This window comes from Ammospiza nelsoni, chromosome 14, assembly GCF_027579445.1.
Source record: "Ammospiza nelsoni isolate bAmmNel1 chromosome 14, bAmmNel1.pri, whole genome shotgun sequence".
Classification (NCBI taxonomy): Eukaryota; Metazoa; Chordata; class Aves; order Passeriformes; family Passerellidae; genus Ammospiza; species Ammospiza nelsoni.
Window position 1 is genome coordinate 1,269,755 of NC_080646.1, and position 22,206 is coordinate 1,291,960.

At 51.4% G+C, this 22,206-nt stretch overlaps 3 protein-coding genes across 4 annotated transcripts in view; 2 read left to right on the plus strand and 1 right to left on the minus strand.

Moving 5' to 3' along the window:
* Positions 1-1,528: 1,528 nt before the first annotated feature.
* CLN6 (CLN6 transmembrane ER protein) lies at positions 1,529-9,288 on the plus strand. Its single transcript, XM_059482269.1, has 7 exons — positions 1,529-1,698; positions 2,733-2,847; positions 3,316-3,414; positions 5,654-5,842; positions 6,752-6,807; positions 7,989-8,111; positions 8,900-9,288. Exons 1-7 carry the CDS (start codon positions 1,616-1,618, stop codon positions 9,186-9,188), a joined length of 954 nt encoding a protein of 317 aa, XP_059338252.1. The 5' UTR covers positions 1,529-1,615; the 3' UTR covers positions 9,189-9,288.
* Positions 9,289-10,577: 1,289 nt separating this feature from the next.
* Positions 10,578-14,604, plus strand: CALML4 (calmodulin like 4). 2 transcript variants are annotated; one of them, XM_059482232.1, is made up of 5 exons: positions 10,578-10,653; positions 10,782-10,812; positions 12,213-12,353; positions 12,946-13,134; positions 13,959-14,604. In XM_059482232.1, exons 1-5 carry the CDS (start codon positions 10,651-10,653, stop codon positions 14,054-14,056), a joined length of 462 nt encoding a protein of 153 aa, XP_059338215.1. In that variant the 5' UTR covers positions 10,578-10,650; the 3' UTR covers positions 14,057-14,604. The 2 variants fall into 2 exon arrangements, with proteins under 2 accessions (XP_059338215.1, XP_059338216.1); XM_059482233.1 differs by lacking the exons at positions 10,578-10,653; positions 10,782-10,812 and adding an exon at positions 11,146-11,225.
* A 1,952-nt stretch (positions 14,605-16,556) lies between these two features.
* PIAS1 (protein inhibitor of activated STAT 1) overlaps positions 16,557-22,206 on the minus strand; it is a 55,298-nt gene continuing 49,648 nt past the window's right edge. The window contains exons 12-14 of the mRNA XM_059482099.1: positions 21,603-21,745; positions 21,368-21,405; positions 16,557-19,489 (exon numbers count right to left, since the gene is read on the minus strand). Coding sequence (XP_059338082.1) covers positions 19,193-19,489; positions 21,368-21,405; positions 21,603-21,745 — 478 coding nt within the window. The 3' untranslated portion in view covers positions 16,557-19,192. The remainder of the gene's footprint in view (positions 19,490-21,367; positions 21,406-21,602; positions 21,746-22,206) is intronic.

The window sequence follows — 22,206 nt, forward strand, 5'->3', positions numbered from 1 at the left end:
CCCTTTGTGGGATGTGCATTATTCATGGAGCAGCAGCCGGAGCCCGGAGAGCCCGGGGGACACCAGGGGACACCAGGGGACACGAGCCAGGCCGTGGCCAGCCCTGTCTAGAGCCAGGCCGTGGCCAGCCCTGTCTAGAGCCATGAAGCCGTGTCAGGCTCAGGGTAACAAGCAGGGTCCTGGTAAGATTAAGTGGCTCCGTTATCTTGGTGATCTCTGACACTTTTCAGAGCTATTTCCCCAGGTGTCACCCCTGTCCTGCTGGGGGAGTAGGGATGGTGTGGGGAGGGTCCCCTGCTCCTCGAGAGGGACCAAGATCTCCCTTCTGCTGCTGCTGTGAGCCCCCTCAGCTTCACTGGGACCACAATTCCAGGCCAGAATTCCTCAGTGGAACACACAGCAGCTCCCAGGGATTGTCCTGTTCCCATCCCGTGTCACACTATGCACATCCAAGGGAATGGGGACAGGGTGTGACACACGGAGCTCCCACCCAGGGGTGATGGAGCCTCCGTGCCCGGATCAAGCCCTCCTGGAGGGGTTTGGTGCCTCAAACTCTTCCCTATGAGGATGGGGAGGCCCTGGCTGTGGCTGCCACATCCCTGGAAGTGTCCAAGGCCAGGTTGGACAGGATAACCTGGGATAATCCTGGGAAAATATCCCTGCCCATCGCAGGATTCAGCACCTGATTTTTACTCAAAACTCCAAAACCCAGCGACCACAAATTCAGCCCCGAAAGCTGTGAATGGGCTGACTGTCTGGGTGCGACCCCATCCCGATGATTTATCCAGCCAACACCGAGAGCAGGCAGCGAACAGAGCAGGGCACCCACTGCGAATAACCCAGGGCAATGGAAACTCGGGCAGAGCAACGTGGCCAGACCCCCGGAGAGCTCCAGCTCCTCATTCCCAGTGAACCCGGGGCTCGGAGCGATGGATCGGCACGGAACGCCCTGAGCGTTCCCTGCCCGGGGATGCGGGGGATTCCTCCCTGATCCCCGGGGGATTCCTCCCTGATCCCAGTCTGGGGCATTGCGGTGTACCCTTCACAGCCGGGGTTGTCCCGACCCCGCCGCTCTCCCGGTGCGTGTCCGGCAGGCCGGGCCGGGCCGGGCCGGGCCAGGAGCGCGGCCGGCGCTGCCCCTGCCCGGGGATGCGGGGGATTCCTCCCTGATCCCAGTCCGGAGCACTCCGGCGTGCCCCTCAGAGCCGGGGTGACCCCGACCCCGCCGCTCTCCCGGTGTGTGACCGGCAGACCGGGCCGGGCCGGGCCAGGAGCGGGGCCGGCGCTGCCCCTTCCCGGGGATGCGGGGGATTCCTCCCTGATCCCCGGGGGATTTCTCCCTGATCCCAGTCCGGAGCACTCCGGTGTGCCCCTCACAGCCGGGGTTACCCCCACCCCGCCGCTCTCCCGGCGTGTGACCAGCAGGCCGGGCCGGGCCGGGCCAGGAGCGGGGCCGGCGCTGCCCCCGCCCCGCCGGGCGGGCCCGGGGCCGCCCCCGCGCAGCCGCCGCTGCTCTGGGGCCGGGCCGGGAGCTCCCGGCAGCGGGGTCGGCCCCGGCACCGCCACAGCAGCGGCAGCGGCCTCGGGAGCGGCTCCGGGAGCCCGGGCCGGGCGGATGCAGGGCTCGGCGCGGCGCCGGCCCTTCCCGGCCGCGGCCCCGGGCTCGCCCCCGCCCGCCGGGCCGCTCTACCCGGGCAGGTGAGTGAGCGCGGCCGGGGCTCGGGAACGGGAAAATCCACCCCGGGTTCGTTGGGGATCCTCACCGCATCCAACCCCCCCGGATCAGCCCGCCCCGAGCCCCCCGGGACAGCCCGGCCCCTTCCCGGGTACCACCCCCGGTGCTGCGGGGTCCGGAGCATCACCAGGGTCGGGATCCAAAATATCCCCAGGGTTGGGGTCCGGGACATCCCCAGGGTCGGGGTCCAGGATATCCCCAGGGTCGGGGTCCCCCAAGGTTCCCCCACTCAGCTTTGTCCAGGACATCCCGGCGTACCTGGGTTATCCCAGCCGATCCAGGGTTTGGCAGACTCTTCCAGGGAGCCACAGCATTCCCAGCTCATCCAGGGTACCCCATCCTCACCCTCCAGCTCTCGGTGTTTATTGAATCATCCCACAGTGGTTTGGGGTGGATAGGACCTTAAAGATCCTGTGGGTCCAGGGCAGGGACACTTCCATGGACTTCGGACCACGGGCAGCCCAAGCCCGGGGCTGCTCCAGCTGCTCCCGTTCTGGTCTGGGCACCAGGAGAGGCATTGATCCACTTTTCCTGCAGGGGGGTGAAGGTCCAGAGGTGCTGGGGGTGCATTTCACGGAAAGGCTCCCTCGGGGTTGGATCCTCGGGGTCGGGTCCTCGGCAGAGGGGGCTGGAGCAGGAGCTGAAGGTGACGCTGCATCCCGAGCATCCCATCCCGGCGCTGGAATCCCGCCGGGCAGCGCCGCATTTTCAGCCCTCGGCTCAACTCCTGGGAGTTGGGATTTTGCTTCATCATGCAAAAGTTAAAAATAGTTGCACTTAATTCAGCACTTTTCACCTTGCTGAAGAGGCCGGGAGGAGCCTCCCCACAGGGACGGGTCAGGGATGGTGACAGCCTGGTGCTCTCCTGCCCTGCCTGCTCCCCAGCTTTGTCATCCCGCAGCTCCCAGAGCCAGGGAAGCGCAGCCCTGGCGTGGGCTGACAGCTCTGCCTCCTCCCAGAGCTGCTCCAGAGCTGCGTGTCCCTCTGTCCCCTCCAGGCACGGGGCGGGGAAGGCTGAGGACACCTTCAAGACGTCCCCGTTCCACCTGGACCTGTGGTTCTACTTCACCCTGCAGAACTGGGTGCTGGATTTTGGGCGCCCCATCGCCATGGTGAGTGAGGGGACAGGGCCAGGGGGTGTCCTGGAGGAGCTGGGACCACTGCCCTGCTCTGGTGGCACTGGGGCCAAGCCAGCTCCAGCCTCTGTTCCCTGTCACCTCTCCCACACCTTTGTTTCACACCTGCTCTTCCCATTCCTTGCCTGCATTCCAGAGTTTGGGGCTGCAGCTCCCAGGAGTGGCCATTCCATTTCAATGGAATTTTTTCGAGCTGGAAGCTGGCAGAAGGTTCAGGAGGATCTGGGAATCCCAAATCCTTTCCTTGTCCCCACAGCTTGCCAGCACCGGGCAGGGACGGGAGTGGAAATTTCCAGAGGGTGATCTTTGGGAAGTTTGCTCCAAGATGAGCTGCCCAGTGTGGTCCCTGCCAACCCTCTGAAGCCCAGCTGAGCATTCCCAAGCAATCTCAACATTTTCCCTCTGCCATGATCACTGATGTGCTGCTCTTCCCTCTCTCCTCAGATCATCCTCCCTCTGGAATGGTTCCCTCTGAACAAACCCAGCGCTGGAGATTATTTCCACATGGCTTACAACGTTATCACCCCCTTCCTGCTGCTGAAGGTAAGCCTGGCAATGTCCAGGGGTTCCCCATTCCCACTTTTGTAAAGTTTCAGAGGTTTTGAGGGTGTTGGTTATTCCCAATTCCTGCCAGTAAGGAAGAGTTCAGAGGATTTGTGATGCCACCTCAATTTCCTGCATGTCCAGAGCAAATGCCCCTGGAATTCTCACTCCAGGAGGAGTCAGAGCTGAAGGTAAACCTGGGAATGTTCAGGGGTTTTCCATTCCAGGTTTTGCAAAGGCTCAGAGGATTTTAGGATGTTGGTTATTCCCAAATTCCTTCCAGCAAGGAGGAATTTCCCACTCCAGGAGGGATTTGTGGTGCCACCTTTTAATTTCCTGCATATCCAAAGCAAATCACTTCCCCTGGAATTCTGGCTTCAGGAGGAGTCAGAGCTGTTCCCAAATGATATTTTTAGGACAATATCCACCCCTGGCTTAACAGGCAGCTGGAAGCAGAGTGGATTTTCTGAATTGTTCAGAGCTTAATCCCACTTGATCTTTGACATTGGAATTGTGGCTGGAGCTGGAATTTATCTGGCTCCAGCTGCCAGCCTCTGGATCCCATGAACCATTCACGAGGTGAAACCCTGTCAGATCATTAGGAATCTTTTCCCATTAAACACTTGAGGAGAAAGCAATTATAAATCTATTTTAACCTTCATTAGCTGGGAACTGAATTACGGCCGGAGGTGGAAATGATTCCCTCTTAATATCCCGGGAGGATTTCAGGACTGGGGGCTAAAAAGGAATATCCAGGAGGTGGGAGCTGACCTTTCCCAGGTGGTTTCTGCAGGGCTCACCCACAGGGAGATCCAGGGTGCATTTCCCTGGCCCAGGGACGTGTCCCACCCTCCTGTCCCCCCCAGGACCTCGTGCTCTCCTTGTCCTCCTGTGACGTCCGTGCCGCCGCTCCAGGGGAAGGGAAAGCTAAGCCTCCAAATTAAACCCAAATAAGGTCAAAATTAAACACAAATAAGGAGATTTTCCCTGCCTGGGGAGGGCTGCAAAGCTGATTTGGGGAGAGGGGGGGCCCTGGCTGATCCCAGAGCTGACCCAGCCAAAGCTGGAAAACTCCTGGGGCTGGGATCTGCCTTGGGAGCTCTTCCTGCTGTGCAAGCTGAGCGTGGAGCTGCATCCCAAAATCCCTGCTGCTGTTCCAAGGCTTGTCCTGGACCCTGAGCCAGCCTCAGGTGCTCGAGATGGGGCAGGGAGGGAGCCCAGCACTGAAAGTGTTGCCCAAAAATTGCCCCAAGTGGTTTTGTGGCTCCTCCTGGCTGTGGGGTCAAACTGTGGGGGCTGAGTCCCATTCCATGGGGAAGGAAAGGAACAGGACCCCAAAATGTTCACCTGGGGAATCCTGAAGCTTTCTGTGGAGCTGAGTCCCATTCCATGGGGAAGGAAGGGAACAGAACCCCAAAATGTTCACCTGGGGAATCCTGAAGTGTCCAGACGGGGTGGGAAGCGTGAGGAGCTCTGTGCTGGAGGCTCTGCTGCCACTGGAGGGCACATCCAACCTCCCAGTCCTCTCCAGAGGCAGGAGAACCACGGCCTTTTGATGAGGAAACCCTCGTTAACAGCGAACCAAACGAAATCTTGGGGTTGAATGCAGCAGAAACCCCTTTAAATTATCCTAAGCCAGGACAGGTTGTTACATCTTTGAGAAAAAGGGATTGGCTGAGTTTATACCTTTAAAACCTAAGGTCCTTAAAACCTGAGGGCCAGTGCTGAAAACCAGGCCTGTAACCCTTGATTTGAAGCACCCTGGCAGAATGACAACATTTGTCTTGGAATATTTAGCTTGGGTCCATTTAAAATTGCACTTAATGCCATTTCTGATTCCTATCCCAATAAACCAAGGCTATCTGTTGCTGTTATGACATGAAACTCTTGGGATCTGTTGTAGTCGCAACTTTCAGTGCAAGGCAGAGTGTCTGGAATTGGATTTTGGTGAGACGCAGGTGCCTTACCTGCAGAAGGCAATCCATTCTCTTCAGCACAGCCTAACTCATCAGCTCCTGGTGCTAAAAACACAAAACCTGTGCCTTTGACCCCAGTATGAGGTCAGTCAGGAGTTGGACTTGATGATTTTTTTTTGGGTCCCTTCAAGCTCAGGACATTCTGGGATTTTTGGTGATGAATTTCTGAGCGCTCTGCAAAAAACCCCCCAAAACCCAGCGAGGGCAGGAGCTGCCATGTCCTGCTGCTCCTCCTCATCCTCCCACCCTCCCTGTGCCTGCAGCTCATCGAGAGGTCCCCCAAGACCCTGCCCAGGTCCATGGTCTACGTCAGCATCATCACCTTCGTGATGGGCGCCAGCATCCACCTGGTGGGAGACTCGGTGAACCACCGGCTGATCTTCAGCGGGTACCAGCACCACCTGTCTGTCAGGGAGAACCCCATCATCAGGAACCTCAAACCCGAGACCCTGGTGAGGGCTGAGCAGGGATCTGAAACCTGAATTTGTAAATGGGAAAGGAAACTCAAACCTGGGACCTTGGTGAGGGCTGAACTGGGCTCTGAAGCCTGAATTTGTAAATGGTGAAAGAAACTCAAACCTGAGACCCTGGTGAGGGCTGAGCGGGGTTTGTAAAATCTGGGTTTGTAAATTCTGGATTTGTAAGTGGTAAAGGAACCTCAAACCTGAGACCCTGGTGAGAGCTCAGCCACGATTTGAAAACTGAATTTGTAAATGATAGAGGAACCTCAAACCTGGCTCAGCTGGGCTCTGAAATCTGAATTTGTAAAAGGTAAAGGAACCTCAAACCTGGCTCAGCTGGGCTCTAAGATCTGAGTTCATAAATGGTAAAGGAACCTTAAACCCAAGACCTTGGTGAGAGGCTGAGCTGGGTTTTAAAAATCTGAATTTACAAATTATGAAGGAACCTCAAACTCAAGACCCTGGTGAGGGGGTGAGCTGGGTTCTGAAATCTGAATTTATAAATTATAAAGGAACCTCAAGACAGAGATTTTGGTAAGGGGTTGAGCTGGGTTTGTAAAATCTGAATTTGTAAATTATAAAGGTACCTTCACCCTGAGACTCTGGTAAGGAACTGAGCTGAGCTCAAGCATTTCTAAAATCTGAATTCAGAAGTGACTCTGGTAAGAGACTGAGGTGGCTTCTAAAATCTGAGTTTATAAATGATAAAGGAACCTCAAACCTGAGACTCTGGTAAGGAGCTGAGCTGGGCTCAACCATTTCTAAAATCTGAATTTATGAATGACCTGGGTGAGGGGCCGAGCTGGGCTCAGGCATTTCTGAAATCTGAATTTATGAATGATGAAGCTGATTGGGATTAACTCATTTGCTAACTGGGATTCTCCCCGTGTCCTGCCACAGATCGATTCCTTCGAGCTGCTCTACTACTACGACGAGTATTTGGGGCACTCCATGTGGTGAGTGATGCCAGCAGGCCCACAGGTCATGGGATGGCACAGGGGGAAGGGCAGGGCTTAAAGTGGAATAAAATAACCCCGAGCCAGAGCTGCTGGGGATAATGATCTGCTGGCCAGGGCTGGATTAGGATTAGGATCCAGATTAGAGGGGATCTGGCAATCGCTGGAAAATCCCCTCTGCTCAGGGGTATTTTGGGATTGGAGGGACAGAGGAACAGCTTGTCCTTCCAGGGGGACAGGAGGTTCCTCCTCCAGCACCCCCAGATGTGCCCCAAACACCCCAAACACTCCAAATATCCCAAACATCCCCAACACTCCAAATATCCCAAATACCCCAAACACCCCAAATATCCCAAAATACCCCAAACATCCCAAGAGGAGGGCCTGGCTAGACCTGGATCCACTCCAGGTGATCCTGGGGAAATCTCTTCTGGCTGATTTGGGGTTCCTGGAGTGCTGGGAAGGAGCAAACCCCATCCTTTGGAGCCCTTCAAAAGGAAGAAGAGTTCTGGGGGTTTTAGGAATCCTGATCTATATCCCAGGAGCACAGGAGCCTGGGAATGCCCTGCTGGAATTGTCCAAGGCAGCTGGAACCTAGCTTTGCCTTCATCAGCAAATCCAGGCTTTTCCTGCCCCAGGCTGGGAATTCTCTGGATCTGCAGAGCCCAGGACAAGCCCAGCCCCTTCTGTGCCCTGGGGAGGCAGCAGGAATCCCTGAGCAGGGAATCCCACAACAGGGAATCCCACAGCAGGGAATCCCACAGCTACAGGAATCCCTGAGCAGGGAATCCCACAACAGGGAATCCCACAGCAGGGAATCCCACAGCTACAGGAATCCCTGAGCAGGGAATCCCACAGCAGGGAATTCCACAGCAGGGAATCCCACAGCTACAGGAATCCCTGAGCAGGGAATCCCACAGCAGGGAATTCCACAGCAGGGAATTCCACAGCTACAGGAATCCCTGAGCAGGGAATCCCACAGCTACAGGAGGAATCCCACAGCAGGGAATTCCGCAGCTACAGGAATCCCTGAGCAGGGAATCCCACAGCAGCAGGAGGAATCCCACAGCTGCTCCTTCCCCAGGCTCAGCACAGGGGCAGCTCCGGGTGTGGGGTGGATCTGGGGGAGTTCCAGTCCCTTGCAGGCTCCTCCCAGCTCTGGGAATTGCTGTTTTTTCCAGGTACATCCCGTTTTTCCTGATCCTGTTCATTTATTTCACCGGGTGCTTCACGCCCGCGGCGGGACAGAGCCGGATGCCCCTGGCTGCCCTGCTCCTGGTGGGGCCCAGCAGCCTCTACTACTGGTGAGTGCCTCGGGCTGGCAGGGGATTCCTCAGGAATACCCAGGAATACTCCAGGAATACCCCAGGAATACTCCAGGAAGAGCTGCTCCATTCCCCAGGGCTCCCCAGGGCAGCTTTTGCTCTGCAGAATGCTCCCCCTGTGATCCCAGGATCAAAACTGATCCCAGATAAGCTGGGAACGCTCTCCCTGTGATCCCAGGATGAAAACTGATCCCAAAAAAGCTGGGAATGCTCCCCCTGTGATCCCAGGATCCCACTGATCCCAAAAAAGCTGGGAACGCTCTCCCTGTGATCCCAGGATCAAAATTGATCCCAGAACAGCCTGGAATGTTCTCCCAGCGATCCCAGAAAATCTGGGAATACTTTCCCTGTGATCCCGGGATCACCCTGGATTCCAGAACAGCTGGGAATGCTCTCCCTGTGATTACTAGGATCAAAACTGATCCCATAAAAGCTGGGAATGCTCTCCCTGTGGGTTCTGTGATCATTAGTAATCCCAAAGCAGCTGGGAATGCTCTGTCTGCATCCCAGGATCAAAACTGATCCATGAAAAGCTGGGAATGCTTTCCCCATGATCCCAAGATCACCATTGCTCCCATAACAGCTGGGAATGCTTTCCCTGTGTGATCCCAGGATCAAAATAATCCCAGAAAAGCTGGGAATGCTTTCCCTGTGAATCCCAAAAGAGCTGGGAATGCTCTTCCTGCAATCCCAGGAACAAAACTGATCCCAGAGGGGCTGGGAATGCTCTCCCAGCAGCCCGGGATCCCCAGGAATTGTCCCCGCAGGTACCTGGTGACCGAGGGCCAGATCTTCATCCTCTACATCTTCACCTTCTTCGCCATGATGGCGCTGGTGATGCACCAGCGGCGCAAGGGGCTGGTGCTGGACAGCAACGGGCTCTTCCTCTTCCTCTCCTTCATCATCACCCTGCTCCTCATCGCCGCCTGGGTGGGCTGGCTCTGGAATGACAAAATCCTGCGGAAAAAGTACCCGGGGGTGATTTACATCCCCGAGCCCTGGGCCTTCTACACCCTGCACATGAACAACCTGCACGCAGCCAAGGACGCTTTTTAAGCTTTTGAGGGGTATTTTTGAGGGGGGGAAAAAAAAAAAGAGAAGAAATCTAGTTTTTCTAATGTAGATTCATGTGTTTCCAATAAATTCCTGAGTGGTGGTGGCTGTGTGGTGATTACTGCTGGTCGGGGAGGGGATTAATTAAAATGAATTAACTCGCTCTCACTGGTGAGCACAGGAATGGGGCAGGAGAGGGCAATTCCCACAAACAGCCCCAAAATCCATCAGGAAGGAGGGAAACACCAGGGGTCTGTGCACCAGCACTGCCAGCTCTCACAAATGGCAAATTCCCCACAAACAGCCCCAAAATCCATCAGGAAGGAGGGAAACTCTAGGGGTCTGTGCACCAACACCAGAAGCTCTCACTCATACTTAAGAATCCTTCAGAACTCCCCACAAAGCAACCCAAAATCCTTCAGGAAGGATGGAAACTCCAGGGATCTCTGCCCCAGCACCTTCAGCTCACACAGAAGGGGAAATTCCCCACAAACAGCCCCAAAATCTATCGGGAAGGGGGGAACTCCCAGGATCTCTGCCCCAGCACCTTCAGCTCTCACTCAGGGGGTTAGAATTCCTCAGAATTCCCCCAAACCAGCCCGAAAGGGGAGCCAGGGCTGAGCAGCTCCAGCGGCCCCAGGGATGCAGCTCCAGCTCCAGGGCTGGGAGGAGGAAATTTGCGGGTGAAATTTGGGATAAAACCAGACCCCTTCCCTACAAACCCTCCTGCAGACCCAGGAAATCCCCGTCAGCCTTCTCCAAGCCCTTAGCCCTTCCCTTTTGGGTTTTGGAATTTTCTGATTTTTTTTTTTTTAATTTAGGAATTTTTGGATTTTTTAAATTTATTTCGGAACTTTGAAATTATTTTTTTTTAATTTTGGAATTTCTTCGCGTTTTGGAATTTTTGGATTTTTTGAATTTTTGGATGTTTTTATTTGGGAATAATTTTTGGAATTTTGGATTTTGGAATATCTTCATTTTGGATTTTTTTGCATTTTTTATTTTGGAATTTTAGAAATTTTTTTTAAATTCTTTTGAATTTTGGAGGTTTTTTTTTTAATTTTTGGATTATTTTTTTTTTTTAATTTGGCAATTTTCGGAATTTTGGATTTTGGAATAGTTTTTATTTTGGAATTTTTAGATTTTTACATCCTCCTCCTCCTCCTCCTCTCCCAGCAGCCAAGCTCAGTGCCAGGTGCGCTTCTTTGGGATGATCAAACCCGCGGTTTTGGGGCCCCAGAGAGCCGCAAATCCCCATCCCAAAGCGGCTGGGAAATGTTTTTTCCCGGCAGGAGCAGGAACAGGAGCAGAGCGGAGCAGGCTCAGCCCCGTAGCCATGACAGCGGGTATTTATTACAGCCTCCGCCCGCCCGGCCGCACTTTGGCCCCGAATAAAGCAGAAAAGTGGCCGCAGCCGCCTCCGCTCCCGCCGGGACCCCAAATCCCCGGAATTGGCCCCAAAACCATGGTGAGTGACGCGGGCGGGCCCCGCCGGGCCCCTCTGCGCTCCCCAAATCTCATTTTAAAGCTGCTCTTTTTGTTTTTGTTTTTGTTTTTGTTTTTGTTTTTTTTTTTTCCTCTCCGTTCCTGCTCCAGGCAAAGTTTCTGTCCCAGGATCAAATTAATGGTAGGTATGAGTTTGTTCCCCTTCGGGCGTTAATTAGCGAGATTCAATTTAGATTTATATAAAAATGACGTTTTTCCCCCAAAGTGTCTCGGTCGGGGCTCGCTGTCCCTCAGTCCCGGATCGGCTGCCTGGGAAAACAGGGAAATCTCCCAAATTCCAGGGAAATTCTGCAGGGCAGGAGCAGCCGGGAGGGGAGCGCCCGGTGCCCATCCCCGGGAAAACACCCGGGAATTCCGGGGTTCAGTCCCGTCCCGGGGCTCGCGAGGAGGAGGAAGAAGAGGAGGAGGAGGAGGAAGAAGAGGAGGAGTAGGAGGAAGGAGGCGGCGCAGGGGATCCAAATTCCCACTGGGAAAGCGGAACCGCGCCCGGGGCTGGGATTGCTCCGGGAACGGCCGAAGGAAGCTGAAATAAGGGTATTAATGAGAGCATTAATGAGAGTATTAATGGGAGTATTATTGCAAATCTGATCAGCTCCGCCGAGGGATCGGCGAGCGGAGGAGGCGGCCGGGCCAGGGGAGGCCACGGCGCCCACGGGCGGCCCCGGAGCATCCCCGGGGCAGCAGCGAGGGCTGGGGACAGAGGGGACAAGGACGGGGGTGGCACCAGCCCAGGCTGGGTTTCTGCAGCCGGAGGGAGCCGGGAGAGAACCCGGCCGGATCTGGGTCAGCTGCAGCCGGGCGGAGCTGCAGGAGAGGGGGGAGAACTCGGCAGCTTCCACCTCCAAAATATTCCATCTCCAAAATATTCCGCCACCAACATCCTCCAGCATCCTCCTCTCCATCATCCTCTCCTCTCCTCTCCTCTCCTCTCCTCTCCTCTCCTCTCCTCTCCTCTCCTCTCCTCTCCTCTCCTCTCCTCTCCTCTCCTCTCCTCTCCTCTCCTCTCCTCTCCTCTCCTCTCCTCTCCTCTCCTCTCCTCTCCTCTCCTCTCCTCTCCTCTCCTCTCCTCTCCTCTCCTCCTTCCTTTTCCTTCTTCAGTTTGCTTCTTCTTTCGTTTCCTTCTTCCCCTCCTTCCTCTTTTCCCTCTACTTTCTTTCCTTCCTCTTTTTCTTCTTCCTCCTCTCCTCTTTTTTCCTTCTCTTCCTCCATCATCCTCCCCCTCCCTCCTTCAGCCTCCTCCGTCCCTCTCACCCACCAATGCAGAAAAATCACTTTTAACCAAAACCCTGCCCTTTCCCAGCCCTTTTCCCCTCCCATCGGCGCTTCCTCAGCCCGAGGGCCCCAGTTAGCGCCGCTCGGGGTTTGAATTGCCCGTCGTTCCCCCTGGTTGCGCCCCGTGCCCATCGCGCCGCTGGAAAGGCGACACCGCGGGGCCGACACCGGATCCCGGCTGGAATCCTGCCCGGCCCGGCCCGGCCTCAATGGGATCCTGCGGCTGACCCAGCTTTGGTTCTTAATTAGAGTTCAAGGAATGTTTTTCCCTGTACGACAAGAAACAAAAAGGGAAGATCAAAGCGTCGGACCTGCTGGCAGTGATGCGGTGCCTGGGAGCCAGCCCCACGCCCGGAGAGGTGCAGAGACACCTGCACCTGCACAGGATCGGTGAGCCACCTGCACCGCCACCACAACGGGGATTAAACGTGCAAAAATCCCCTTTTCCTGGAGCTGGGATATTCCAGGAGGGAGCATCCACCCAGAGCAGTCTCCAGAAAGCTGTTGTGATGTGTTAAATCCAGCCCACAAGTCAAAACAGCGCCATTAAAATCCCTAAAAAAGCAGGAGACAAACATTTAATATGGATTTGGAGTGGGGGGGGGGGAGACTGTCCAGGCCAACCAGCAGAGGTGGAAGAGCACAGAAGGATGTTCAGCTGAAGATCTGTGGGAAAAAACAAAGCACAAAACCCAAGGAATTGTGAGATCAGGTGTGTGGGGGGATTAAAAATTCAGGATTTGAGTTCAGAGCACAAATTGAACAGAGTTATAAATGGGATTTTAGGAGAAAAAAAATCCCATTTTTTAGGGATTCTGTTTTAGGTGAAAGTTGTGACGTGCCCTGATCCAGATCAGGGAAAGGAAACCCCGGGAAAGGAAACCCCAGGAAAGGGAACTGGTAGAAGATGAGGGGGATGTTTAGCCCTGGATCCAGCCCCCAAACAGAGCCATTCCCAGAGGATCTGCCCTTCCTCTCCCAGACAGGAACGCAGAGCTGGACTTCTCCACCTTCCTGAACATCATGTACAGGCAGATGAAGCAGGAGGAGCCCGAGGAGGAGATCCTGAGAGCCCTGGCCATGATTGACCGGCAGAAGCGAGGAGTGATCGCCGTGCCCGAGCTGCGCGCCAAGCTCACCCGGCTGGGGGAGAAGCTCTCCGAGGAGGAAGGTACCTGCAATTCCCTCGGGGACCAAATTCCTCCTTCCCCTTTCCCCTTTCCCCTTTTCCCTTTCCTTTCCTTTTCCTTTCCTTTCCTTTCCTTTCCTTTCCTTTCCTTTCCTTTCCTTTCCTTTCCTTTCCTTTCCTTTCCCCTTTTCCTTCTCCTTTCCTTTTTCCTTTCCTTTCCTTTCCTTTCCTTTCCTTTCCTTTCCTTTCCTTTCCTTTCCTTTCCTTTCCTTTCCTTTCCTTTCCTTTCCTTTCCTTTCCTTTCCTTTCCTTTCCTTTCCTTTCCTTTCCTTTCCTTTCCTTTCCTTTCCTTTCCTTTCCTCTCCTCTCCTCTCCTCTCCTCTCCTCTCCTCTCCTCTCCTCTCCTCTCCTCTCCTCTCCTCTCCTCTCCCTTTTCCTTCATCTTCTCCCTCTTTCTTTTCTCTCTTCTCTTTTTTCCTCTTCCTCCTCTGCAGCAGCCTCTGGGATGAGGACGGGCCTGTGCCAGCAGGAGACACCAAAGTAAAAACAGGCAAAAATCCCAAATCCCTCCAGTTTGTCAGAAATTTGGCTCCGAGGGGGACAATAAACCCAAAAGCCCATCTGGACTAAATTTGTGGGGTTTTTTCCCCCCTGTGGAACTCAAAAAGATGTATATTCCTGCTGCAGAGAATTTTACATGCAATTAAAATCCAGGTGTTGATTGGTGCCGGTGTGAAACTCTCACCTGATCCCAGAGGTGATTGCCAACAAAACCCCCAAACCCCAAACCCTGCAGTGCTGCTTTCCTTCTGAACACCCCAACACCTCCAAATATCGGATCCCAGTGATATTTTCCCATTTTTCAGTGGATGACCTGCTGAAAGAAGCCAAAGTGGGGCCAAATGGAACCATCAAATACGAGGAATTTGTGCGCCACATTTGCCTTCCCTCGGTCGACTACTGAAACCCAGAGTGGGCTTTGCTAAGAGCAGCACCTGCAGGGTTTCTATTTCTATTTTTCCCACTTTTAGTCAGACTCGGGAACCATCAGTTGCCTTTCAAAACCTGATTTTGCCTTCATTTAGTGCTGACATTTCCACAGGTTCCCCCCTGATTCCTGGAAAAACAAGAAATAATATTATTATATATATCTGTTATTATAGCAATAATAACTGTTATTGAAATAAACTGAGTGTGACAACACGTGTCAAGCTGTAAAAAAAAAAAAATCATTTAAAAAAGCATTTAAATGTTGGGGATGTGGCAGAAGGAACTCATGGTCGAGGTCTCCTGGTTCTCCAAGAGTCTGCACAGCCCAGCAGGTGTTTGGTGTCTCCACAAAGAAAAAGCAGGGAAAAAGGAAAAGCAGGGCCAGGAAAATTCCCCTTTTTCATACCAGGAAAAACTCCCCAGGAAAATTCCCTTTTTTCCACACCAAGAAAAACCTCCTCAGGAAAATTCCCTTTTTCCACACCAGGAAAACCTCCCCATCTCCAGACAGATGAAGCCCCCTCTGATCCTTATTTTCCAGGTTGATTAAACCCCACTCAGGAAAACCCTCTGTTCCCACTTTTTCCCCCCTCAGGAAACACAGAATAACCGAATGCTTTTTATTACGTTGAAGGATTTCTACAGGAACAGGGAACATTCAAAAGGTAAACCAGGGGTTGGTTTGTTTTTTTTTTTCTTTTTTTCCAATGCATATAATAAATATTTTCACTCGGTACTTTTATACAAACTGACATTGGGCTACTGTACATTTGTAAATCCATGGATTGGTTTGGCATGCCCTAAGGAAAACGAAGAGAAAAGGTTTAAGGCAATGGATGAGAGCTTTCCATTCATGGAATTCATGGTCATTTTCATATTGTCCTTATTTACACTTTTTCCCTTTTGTTAATTCATGAACAGCAGCACTTTTGGGGACCACCAGTGATCTTCCCTAGTTAGAAATCTAAGTTCTGTTTAAAAAAAATAAAATAAACTAAAATCACACTGCTAAACCAAAATTTTTCCCACTAAAATGAACTTCAAACCCTGAAATGCTCAATTGCAACAAAGAATGAATTTCCACCACGTTCTCCTCACACTCCTGGGCCCTGCAGCTCCTGGAGAATCCCAGGAACTCTTGGACCATCCCAGCTGTGGAATCCTCCAGGGAGAGGAAGGGGAATTGCTGCTCCATCCCTCTGGAGGGGCTCTGGGATGGCTCAGGGGGAATTTCCAGCTGCCAAAGGATGGGACAGGGACACGTGTGCACATCCCAGGTGTGAGTGTGAGAGCGTGACACAAGAGTGTGACATGTGTGTGCACACCCCAAATGTGTGTGTGTGCATGTCTGACATGTGTGCCCATTCCAGGTGTGAGTGTCTCAGACACCTGTGTGCACACCCCAAACCTGAGTGTGTGTGTGTGACACACATATGCACACCCCAAACGTGTGGATGTCCCAGAGATGTGTGAATGTCCCTCACACACCCCGCACAGGTGTGTGCATGTCCCACAGATGGCTGCACATCCCACACACACGTGTGCACATCCCAGATGTGTGTGATCAGACACATGTGAGCCCCCACACACATCTGTGCACATCCCAAACACACGGACACATCCCAGATGTGTGCACATCCCACAGACATGTGTTACATCCCACACATGTGTGCACATCCCCCAGACAGATGTGCACATCCCAGGCACATCTGCACACCCCAGATGTGTGAAACCCCCCAGCCATGGCTGCGCACACCCCGAGGACAATCCCACCTGCAATTCCAGGGATCACAGCAGGAGCACAGCCCAGGCCACCCCTGCAGGGCTGGAGACCACAGAGCTGGAGTCTGGAAGTTTTGAAGTTCGGGAATTTGGAAGTTTAGATGTTTGGGGATTTGGGAATGACTCTGGCAGGGAATGGGGAGAAGCAGACTGAGATTGTACCACAAGGCTCACGTGTGCTTGCAGGCACGGCGGAATCCCAGCCTCAGGAATGCTGAGTGTGGAACAGGAATGATCCCAGGCCATGGATCCTGCAGGGCCCCTGTCCCTCCTGGCAGGGCACAGGTCACAAATGGCAGCCCTGAGCCTGGAGCCTGCCTTCCCCACAGCAGGATCACAGGGAATGGGGAATGCTCCTGTCCAAGCTGCCGTTCCCAAAGTGCCAAATCCCAGCATACCAACACTGCCAAGTTCCATTTCCCATGGCATTAATGGGGGTTTGATCCCGCTGCTCTTGGGGTCGCCCTCCACAGACTCCATGGAAAAGTGGGAAAGGAGCTGTGAGCAATCCCAAATTCCTGCTGGATGCTCCAGGAGCTGGGACACGCAGGCTCCAGGCAAACTCAGCCCCAATTCCAGAAAAATCCTCCAGCTTACCCATGAAAAATCTCCTCCTAAACCGGATAAGAGATATTCCTAGCAGAGGTTGAATCACTTCAAAATCAGACTGTTTCAAAAATAAGTCTTTCCCATTTTCTATCCTTTTATTTCTTTTTTTTTTCTTTTTTTAACTGACATTTAATAAATTATAAAATCGGTGTATGGTGAAATAGAATATATCAGCCAGATATGTATGAAATACACATGCATGGGAAAAAACTATTGAACTCACCTGGAACTCACACACACGGATCTATAAATACATATATACACACACATATACATATAAACACCAACAGTTTCCTTTTTCCAAAATTCAAGTCAACTATTTAGTGGCAGAGGGATGCTGTAAAAACACTAAAAACAATTTTTGATGCCACATCATGTGAACCTTTCAAATAACCATACGACTGATCAGACAGCAATACCTAATGCTACTTGGATTAAAGATTTTTTTCTTTTTTTCTTGGTTTTTTAAAAACTTTTTCCTGTTTTTTTTTCCTTTTTTTAATCAATGCAAGATTTATATTTACGTTTTTTAGAGACGACTTCATAGGCAAAAGGTGGCCCTTGTCAATGCTTGAAGCGACTATTTGCAATCAACAGTTTTTTTGGACATGAAAAAATTCAGACAAGAATCTGCTAATTTTAGTATTCCTTAACTCTCTTTTTCCTGATAAACTCAATACCTGCACTTTCAACCAGTTATAAAAATATTTTTCACACCAGAGGAAATATTTACTCTCTCTGACATGGACTTTGGGACACAAGAGAATCACTTCCTTCCCTCCCCCTTTCTCTGACTTTAAAGAATCTCCTGAAAAAAATCTGCATTCCAGCTATTTACACATTCCACTCCTTAAGAAGAACAGATCAGCCCAAATGACCCAAAAGAAAAAAAAATTTTCCTATGTCATGCACAACTTAAGAACAATGAGAAAAGAAACCAGGAATTAAGAACGGCTGAAAAAAATCCGGAGAATCCAAAGAACTCTGAGGGAAAAGTGAAATTTGGAAGCCACTACCCCTAAAGGAGCAGGGTGGGGAGGAACAGTCTGGGTTTTGCTGGTGGGTTTGGGGGTCAGGCTGGCACTGAGCAGGGAATATCCGGGGGGAGCACTGAGCTCTGAGCATGCAGGGTGTGCTGGGCACAGCTGCAGCACTGAAACCTGCACTGAAAAATGCACTGAAACCTGCACAGAAAAATGCACTGAAACCTGCATTGCCCAGCTGCAGGGGGGCTCAGGCTGAGTCTGAACACAGCAGCTCCACCAGGTGACACCGACACACGCTCAGGGAAGAGCTGAACTTAGCTCAGCAGGACTGAAGCTCTGAGGAACAAAACCCTCCAGCCCCAAGTGAGGCTTTGGTCTGGGGTTTCGCCCCGTAAAAATGGAACATCTTGGCCAAAACAAATTCATTTCTCAATGAATTCCTCAACAAGTCTTTCCTCAGCTGGATTTTGATGTTGATTTGGGGCTCCACTCCACAAAAATGGAACACTTTGTTCCACAGGTCATTCCTCAGCTGGGATTTGATGATTTGGGGCTCCACTCCATAAAAATGGAACAGCTTGACCAAATCAAATTCATTTCTCAATGAATTCCTCAACAAGTCACTCCTCAGCTGGGATCTGATGTTGATTTGGGGCTCCACTCCATAAAAATGGAACATTTTGTCCCACAGGCCATTCCTCAGCTGGGATCTGATGGAGTCAGGCCCTCAGGAGTAACTGAATCCCAAAACTGTGGAATATTCTGAGCTGGGAGGGACCCATGAGGATATCAAAGTCCTTGCACAGGGCATCTCACAATCCCAGCCTGAGCATCCCTGGGAGCTCTGTCCCAGCATTCCTGGAGCTCTGGCAGCCTGGGGAATGTCAGCATTCCCTGGGAGCCTGGGCACTGCCCCACACCCTCTGGAGGTGGAATTTTCCCTGATATCCAACCTAAACCTCCCAGTCAGCTTTGTGTCATTCCCTGGATGAATCTGCAACGTTCCTGACTAAAGCATGGAATTCAAAAGGAGAATTTGCCTGGGTAGAGGGCACACAGAACCAGAAATGCCAAAAAAAAATCCCAAAAAAACCAACCCCACTCCTGAAAGGCTTTGGGCTGCAGACAGAGCAGGGTGTGCTCTGCTGCCAGAATTATAAAATCTGCACTAAATATGGGATGGGGGAATTAGATTCCACCAGCCAAGGGAAATTCTCCAAGAGGAGAAAAAGCCCTCTCCCCAAGCTTGAACTTTAGAAGCTCAGCTCCTCTCATGTTTCTGTAACTGTGGAGAAAATAATGCCATTGGTGTCCAAACTATAGGGGGGAAAAAGAAAAGGAAAGAAACTCACATGACAAATGCACAGGTGTAAAATCTTCAGCATCCATAAAAATGAACTGAAGCTCCTTGTTTTTCTTAAATTTTTTTTTCTCTTTTGTCTTTTTTTTTTTCTTATTTTTACCAGCGAGGCCATCTTAGGTTTATATACAAAAGTAAAACTGAAAATAGACTTTTTTTTTTTGTTCTCTGTACACATAAATTTTTTTTTCCCCTTTTTTAAAAAAAGGAAAAAAAAAACCCACCTTGTCTTAACTTTTTTTTGGGTTTTTTTTGTTTTGTTTTGTTTTTTTTCCAGAACAGAAAGGAAAACCGAGCACGAAGATTTCCTCTGTCCCCAAACCCACCCAAATCCCACCCCACCCCCCCCCCCAAAAAAAAAAATAGAAATGAATCAGTCCAAGGAGATAATATCTGGTATGATACCAAAGATTGAGGCCGTGTCCGTGCTGCTCCTGCTGGCCACGGGGTGCCCGTGGTTGTCCCGCAGGCTGTTGGAGGAGACCAGGCTGCTGTTGCTGCCGCTGCTGCTGCCGTTGGTGGCGGGCAGGGAGCTGCTGCCCCCGGCGTTCAGCTGATCCAGGAACATCTGGGACGAGGTGTAGGGGAAAAAGCGGGAGTGCAAAAGTTCCTGATCGTCCGAGGCCGAGACTGCGGCGGCGGCCGCGGCGAGGAGGGAGGTGTTGTAATGCTGCGGGGAGGAAAGGGTTAAAATTCGGGTTGTGCAGCAGGAGGTGAAGGGGTTAAAATTCAGGTTGTGCAGGAAATAAAGGGGTTAAAATTCGGGTTGTGCAGCAGGAGATAAAGGGGCTAAAATTCGGGTTTTGCAGCAGGAGGTAAAGGGGTTAAAATTCGGGTTTTGCAGCAGGAGATAAAATTCGGGTTTTGCAGGAAATAAAGGGGTTAAAATTCAGGTTTTGCAACAGGAGATAAAGGGGTTAAAATTCGGGTTTTGCAGGAAATAAAGGGGTTAAAATTCGGGTTTTGCAGCAGGAGATAAAATTCAGGTTTTGCAGCAGGAGACAAAAGGGTTAAAATTCGGGTTGTGCAGGAAATAAAGGGGTTAAAATTCGGGTTGTGCAGCAGGAGGTAAAGGGGTTAAAATTCGGGTTTTGCAGCAGGAAATAAAGGGGTTAAAATTCAGATTTTGTAGCAGGAGATAAAGGGGTTAAAATTCAGGTTTTGCAGCAGGAAATAAAGGGGTTAAAATTCGAGTTTTGAAGCAGGAAATAAAGGGGTTAAAATTCAGGTTTTGAAGCAGGAAATAAAGGGGTTTTTGTCAAGGGGAGGTTTTGGCAGTTCTGGGTTTCACAGCAGCTCGGGCAGTGGGACATAAAATGGATTTTTAGCTCTGTGGTCCCCCAGGTTTGAAGCCAAAAGGAATTGGGGATACAAACAGCAGGGAGAGAATGGGATTACAGAACCCAAACCAGCAAAAAGGGCAAGCAGGAATGGGATCAGAGAGCCCAAACCAGGAAAAAGGGCAAGCAGGAATGGGATCACAGAACCCAAACCAGCAAAAAGGGCAAGCAGGAATGGGATCAGAGAGCCCAAACCAGGAAAAAAGGCAAGCAGGAATGGGATCACAGAACCCAAACCAGCAAAAAGGGCAAGCAGGAATGGGATCAGAGAGCCCAAACCAGGAAAAAAGGCAAGCAGGAATGGGATCACAGAACCCAAACCAGCAAAAAGGGCAAGCAGGAATGGGATCAGAGAGCCCAAACCAGGAAAAAAGGCAAGCAGGAATGGGATCACAGAACCCAAACCAGCAAAAAGGGCAAGCAGGAATGGGATCAGAGAGCCCAAACCAGGAAAAAGGGCAAGCAGCAGCACTTTTGGGGCTTTTGTTTGGTTTAGTTGTTCAAAAAATTCCCTGGGGGTGAAATTCCCCCAAACTCATTCTGCCAGGCCCAGGAGTCAGGGTGAGCCAGCTGAGAGGTGGAGCTGTGCTGGTCCCTGCTGGCAGCAAGGCACAATCCTGGGAATTGCATTTAGGGCCAGCTTGGTCCCATGGGTGGAGCAGGGCTGTCCAGGCTCTCCTCTCTGCTGCAGGAGCCTGAGCAGCCACAAATCCCATTTAAACACAACCTCCCTGAGGAGGAACCCTGCCCTCAGTGATCCTTCCCACCATGATGGAACATCCAGGCTGTCCCAGCCTTGCTCCCAAAGATTCCTCCACAACCAGAGCAGCATTCCTTGGATCATTCTCAGATTCTGGATATTCAGCCAGATTTCCTGACCCAAATTCCCAGTGCAGGCTCTACTCTCCATGAGGATATCAAAGTGTCCCTCAGCTTTCAGGGCAATTTTAGTGCAATTTCCCTCCCTGGGAGGGCAGAACGTGCAGGGAGACATCCCAGCTCCCTTTTTTTGGAGGAAAAGGGATCAAGCTGCACCTGCATTCCACAATGAAGTGGCTGCTGAGTTTGAAATTTTAAAACTGCCCAAATATTTATTTTTGCTGTGCCTCATCCCACACCTGTGTTCAGATAATGCTGCTGCTGCTTCCCACACAGCAAATCCTGCTAGGAAAAGTGTTTACCACAGGGTTTGGTTCTCCCTAACTTACCTGATTGTCACCTGACAGGAAAGGGAAGAAATCTAAACCTGTCAAGAGATAAAAAACAAAATTCAGCTTCTCAAAACAGCCTCTGTCCATTTTGTCACCACTTATTTTGAAATAAACCAGCCAAACACTGATGACACTCCAAATTCTCTTTGCCACCAGAGATATTACCCTCATTATTTTTATTTTATAATTAAATGAGTGCCTGGAGAGCTGTGCAGGAGCAGCCAGAACTCACCTTGCAGGTCATAAGGCATGGGTGTCATATGGAATGGATGCCTGTAGTCCTGGATGAGTGATGTGTTGATGTAGCTGGTGTCCACAGCAGGAAGGCTTGGGGTTCTTGACACAGGAGAAGCTTGGTGGGGTAAATTTAAAATGCTGGAAGGGAAAAAAAAAGGCTTGTTAAAAGCATAAAATACACTCTTAGTTTATTGCTGTTCCATCAGGAGATGCTTGTTTGCTTATTTTCAAATTGGACTTAAATTCAAAACACATTCTGAATTTCCTGGAGGATGTGCAGCCATTCCAAAGCTGCATCACACACTCCCCAAGCACAGAATTCCATCAGGAACATCCCTTCAGCCCAGCACAGCTGGAATTTGGGAAAGGAAAGTTCAGTCCCAAAAAACAGGAACTGGAAATGCTGCTGGCATCTCTGGAAATGTGTTACAGGTGTTTTCAACAAGGACAAGACAATCCTGAAGGAATACTGAACCCAAAACTCCACCACAGGGATCCGTGTGACCCCACAGCACTGACACCCTCCAAGGTGATTCCAGCTGGAAAAGGCCTTGAGGGGCTGGAGGGGTCCCTGAGTGATCCCCACTGTGCAGCAGGAA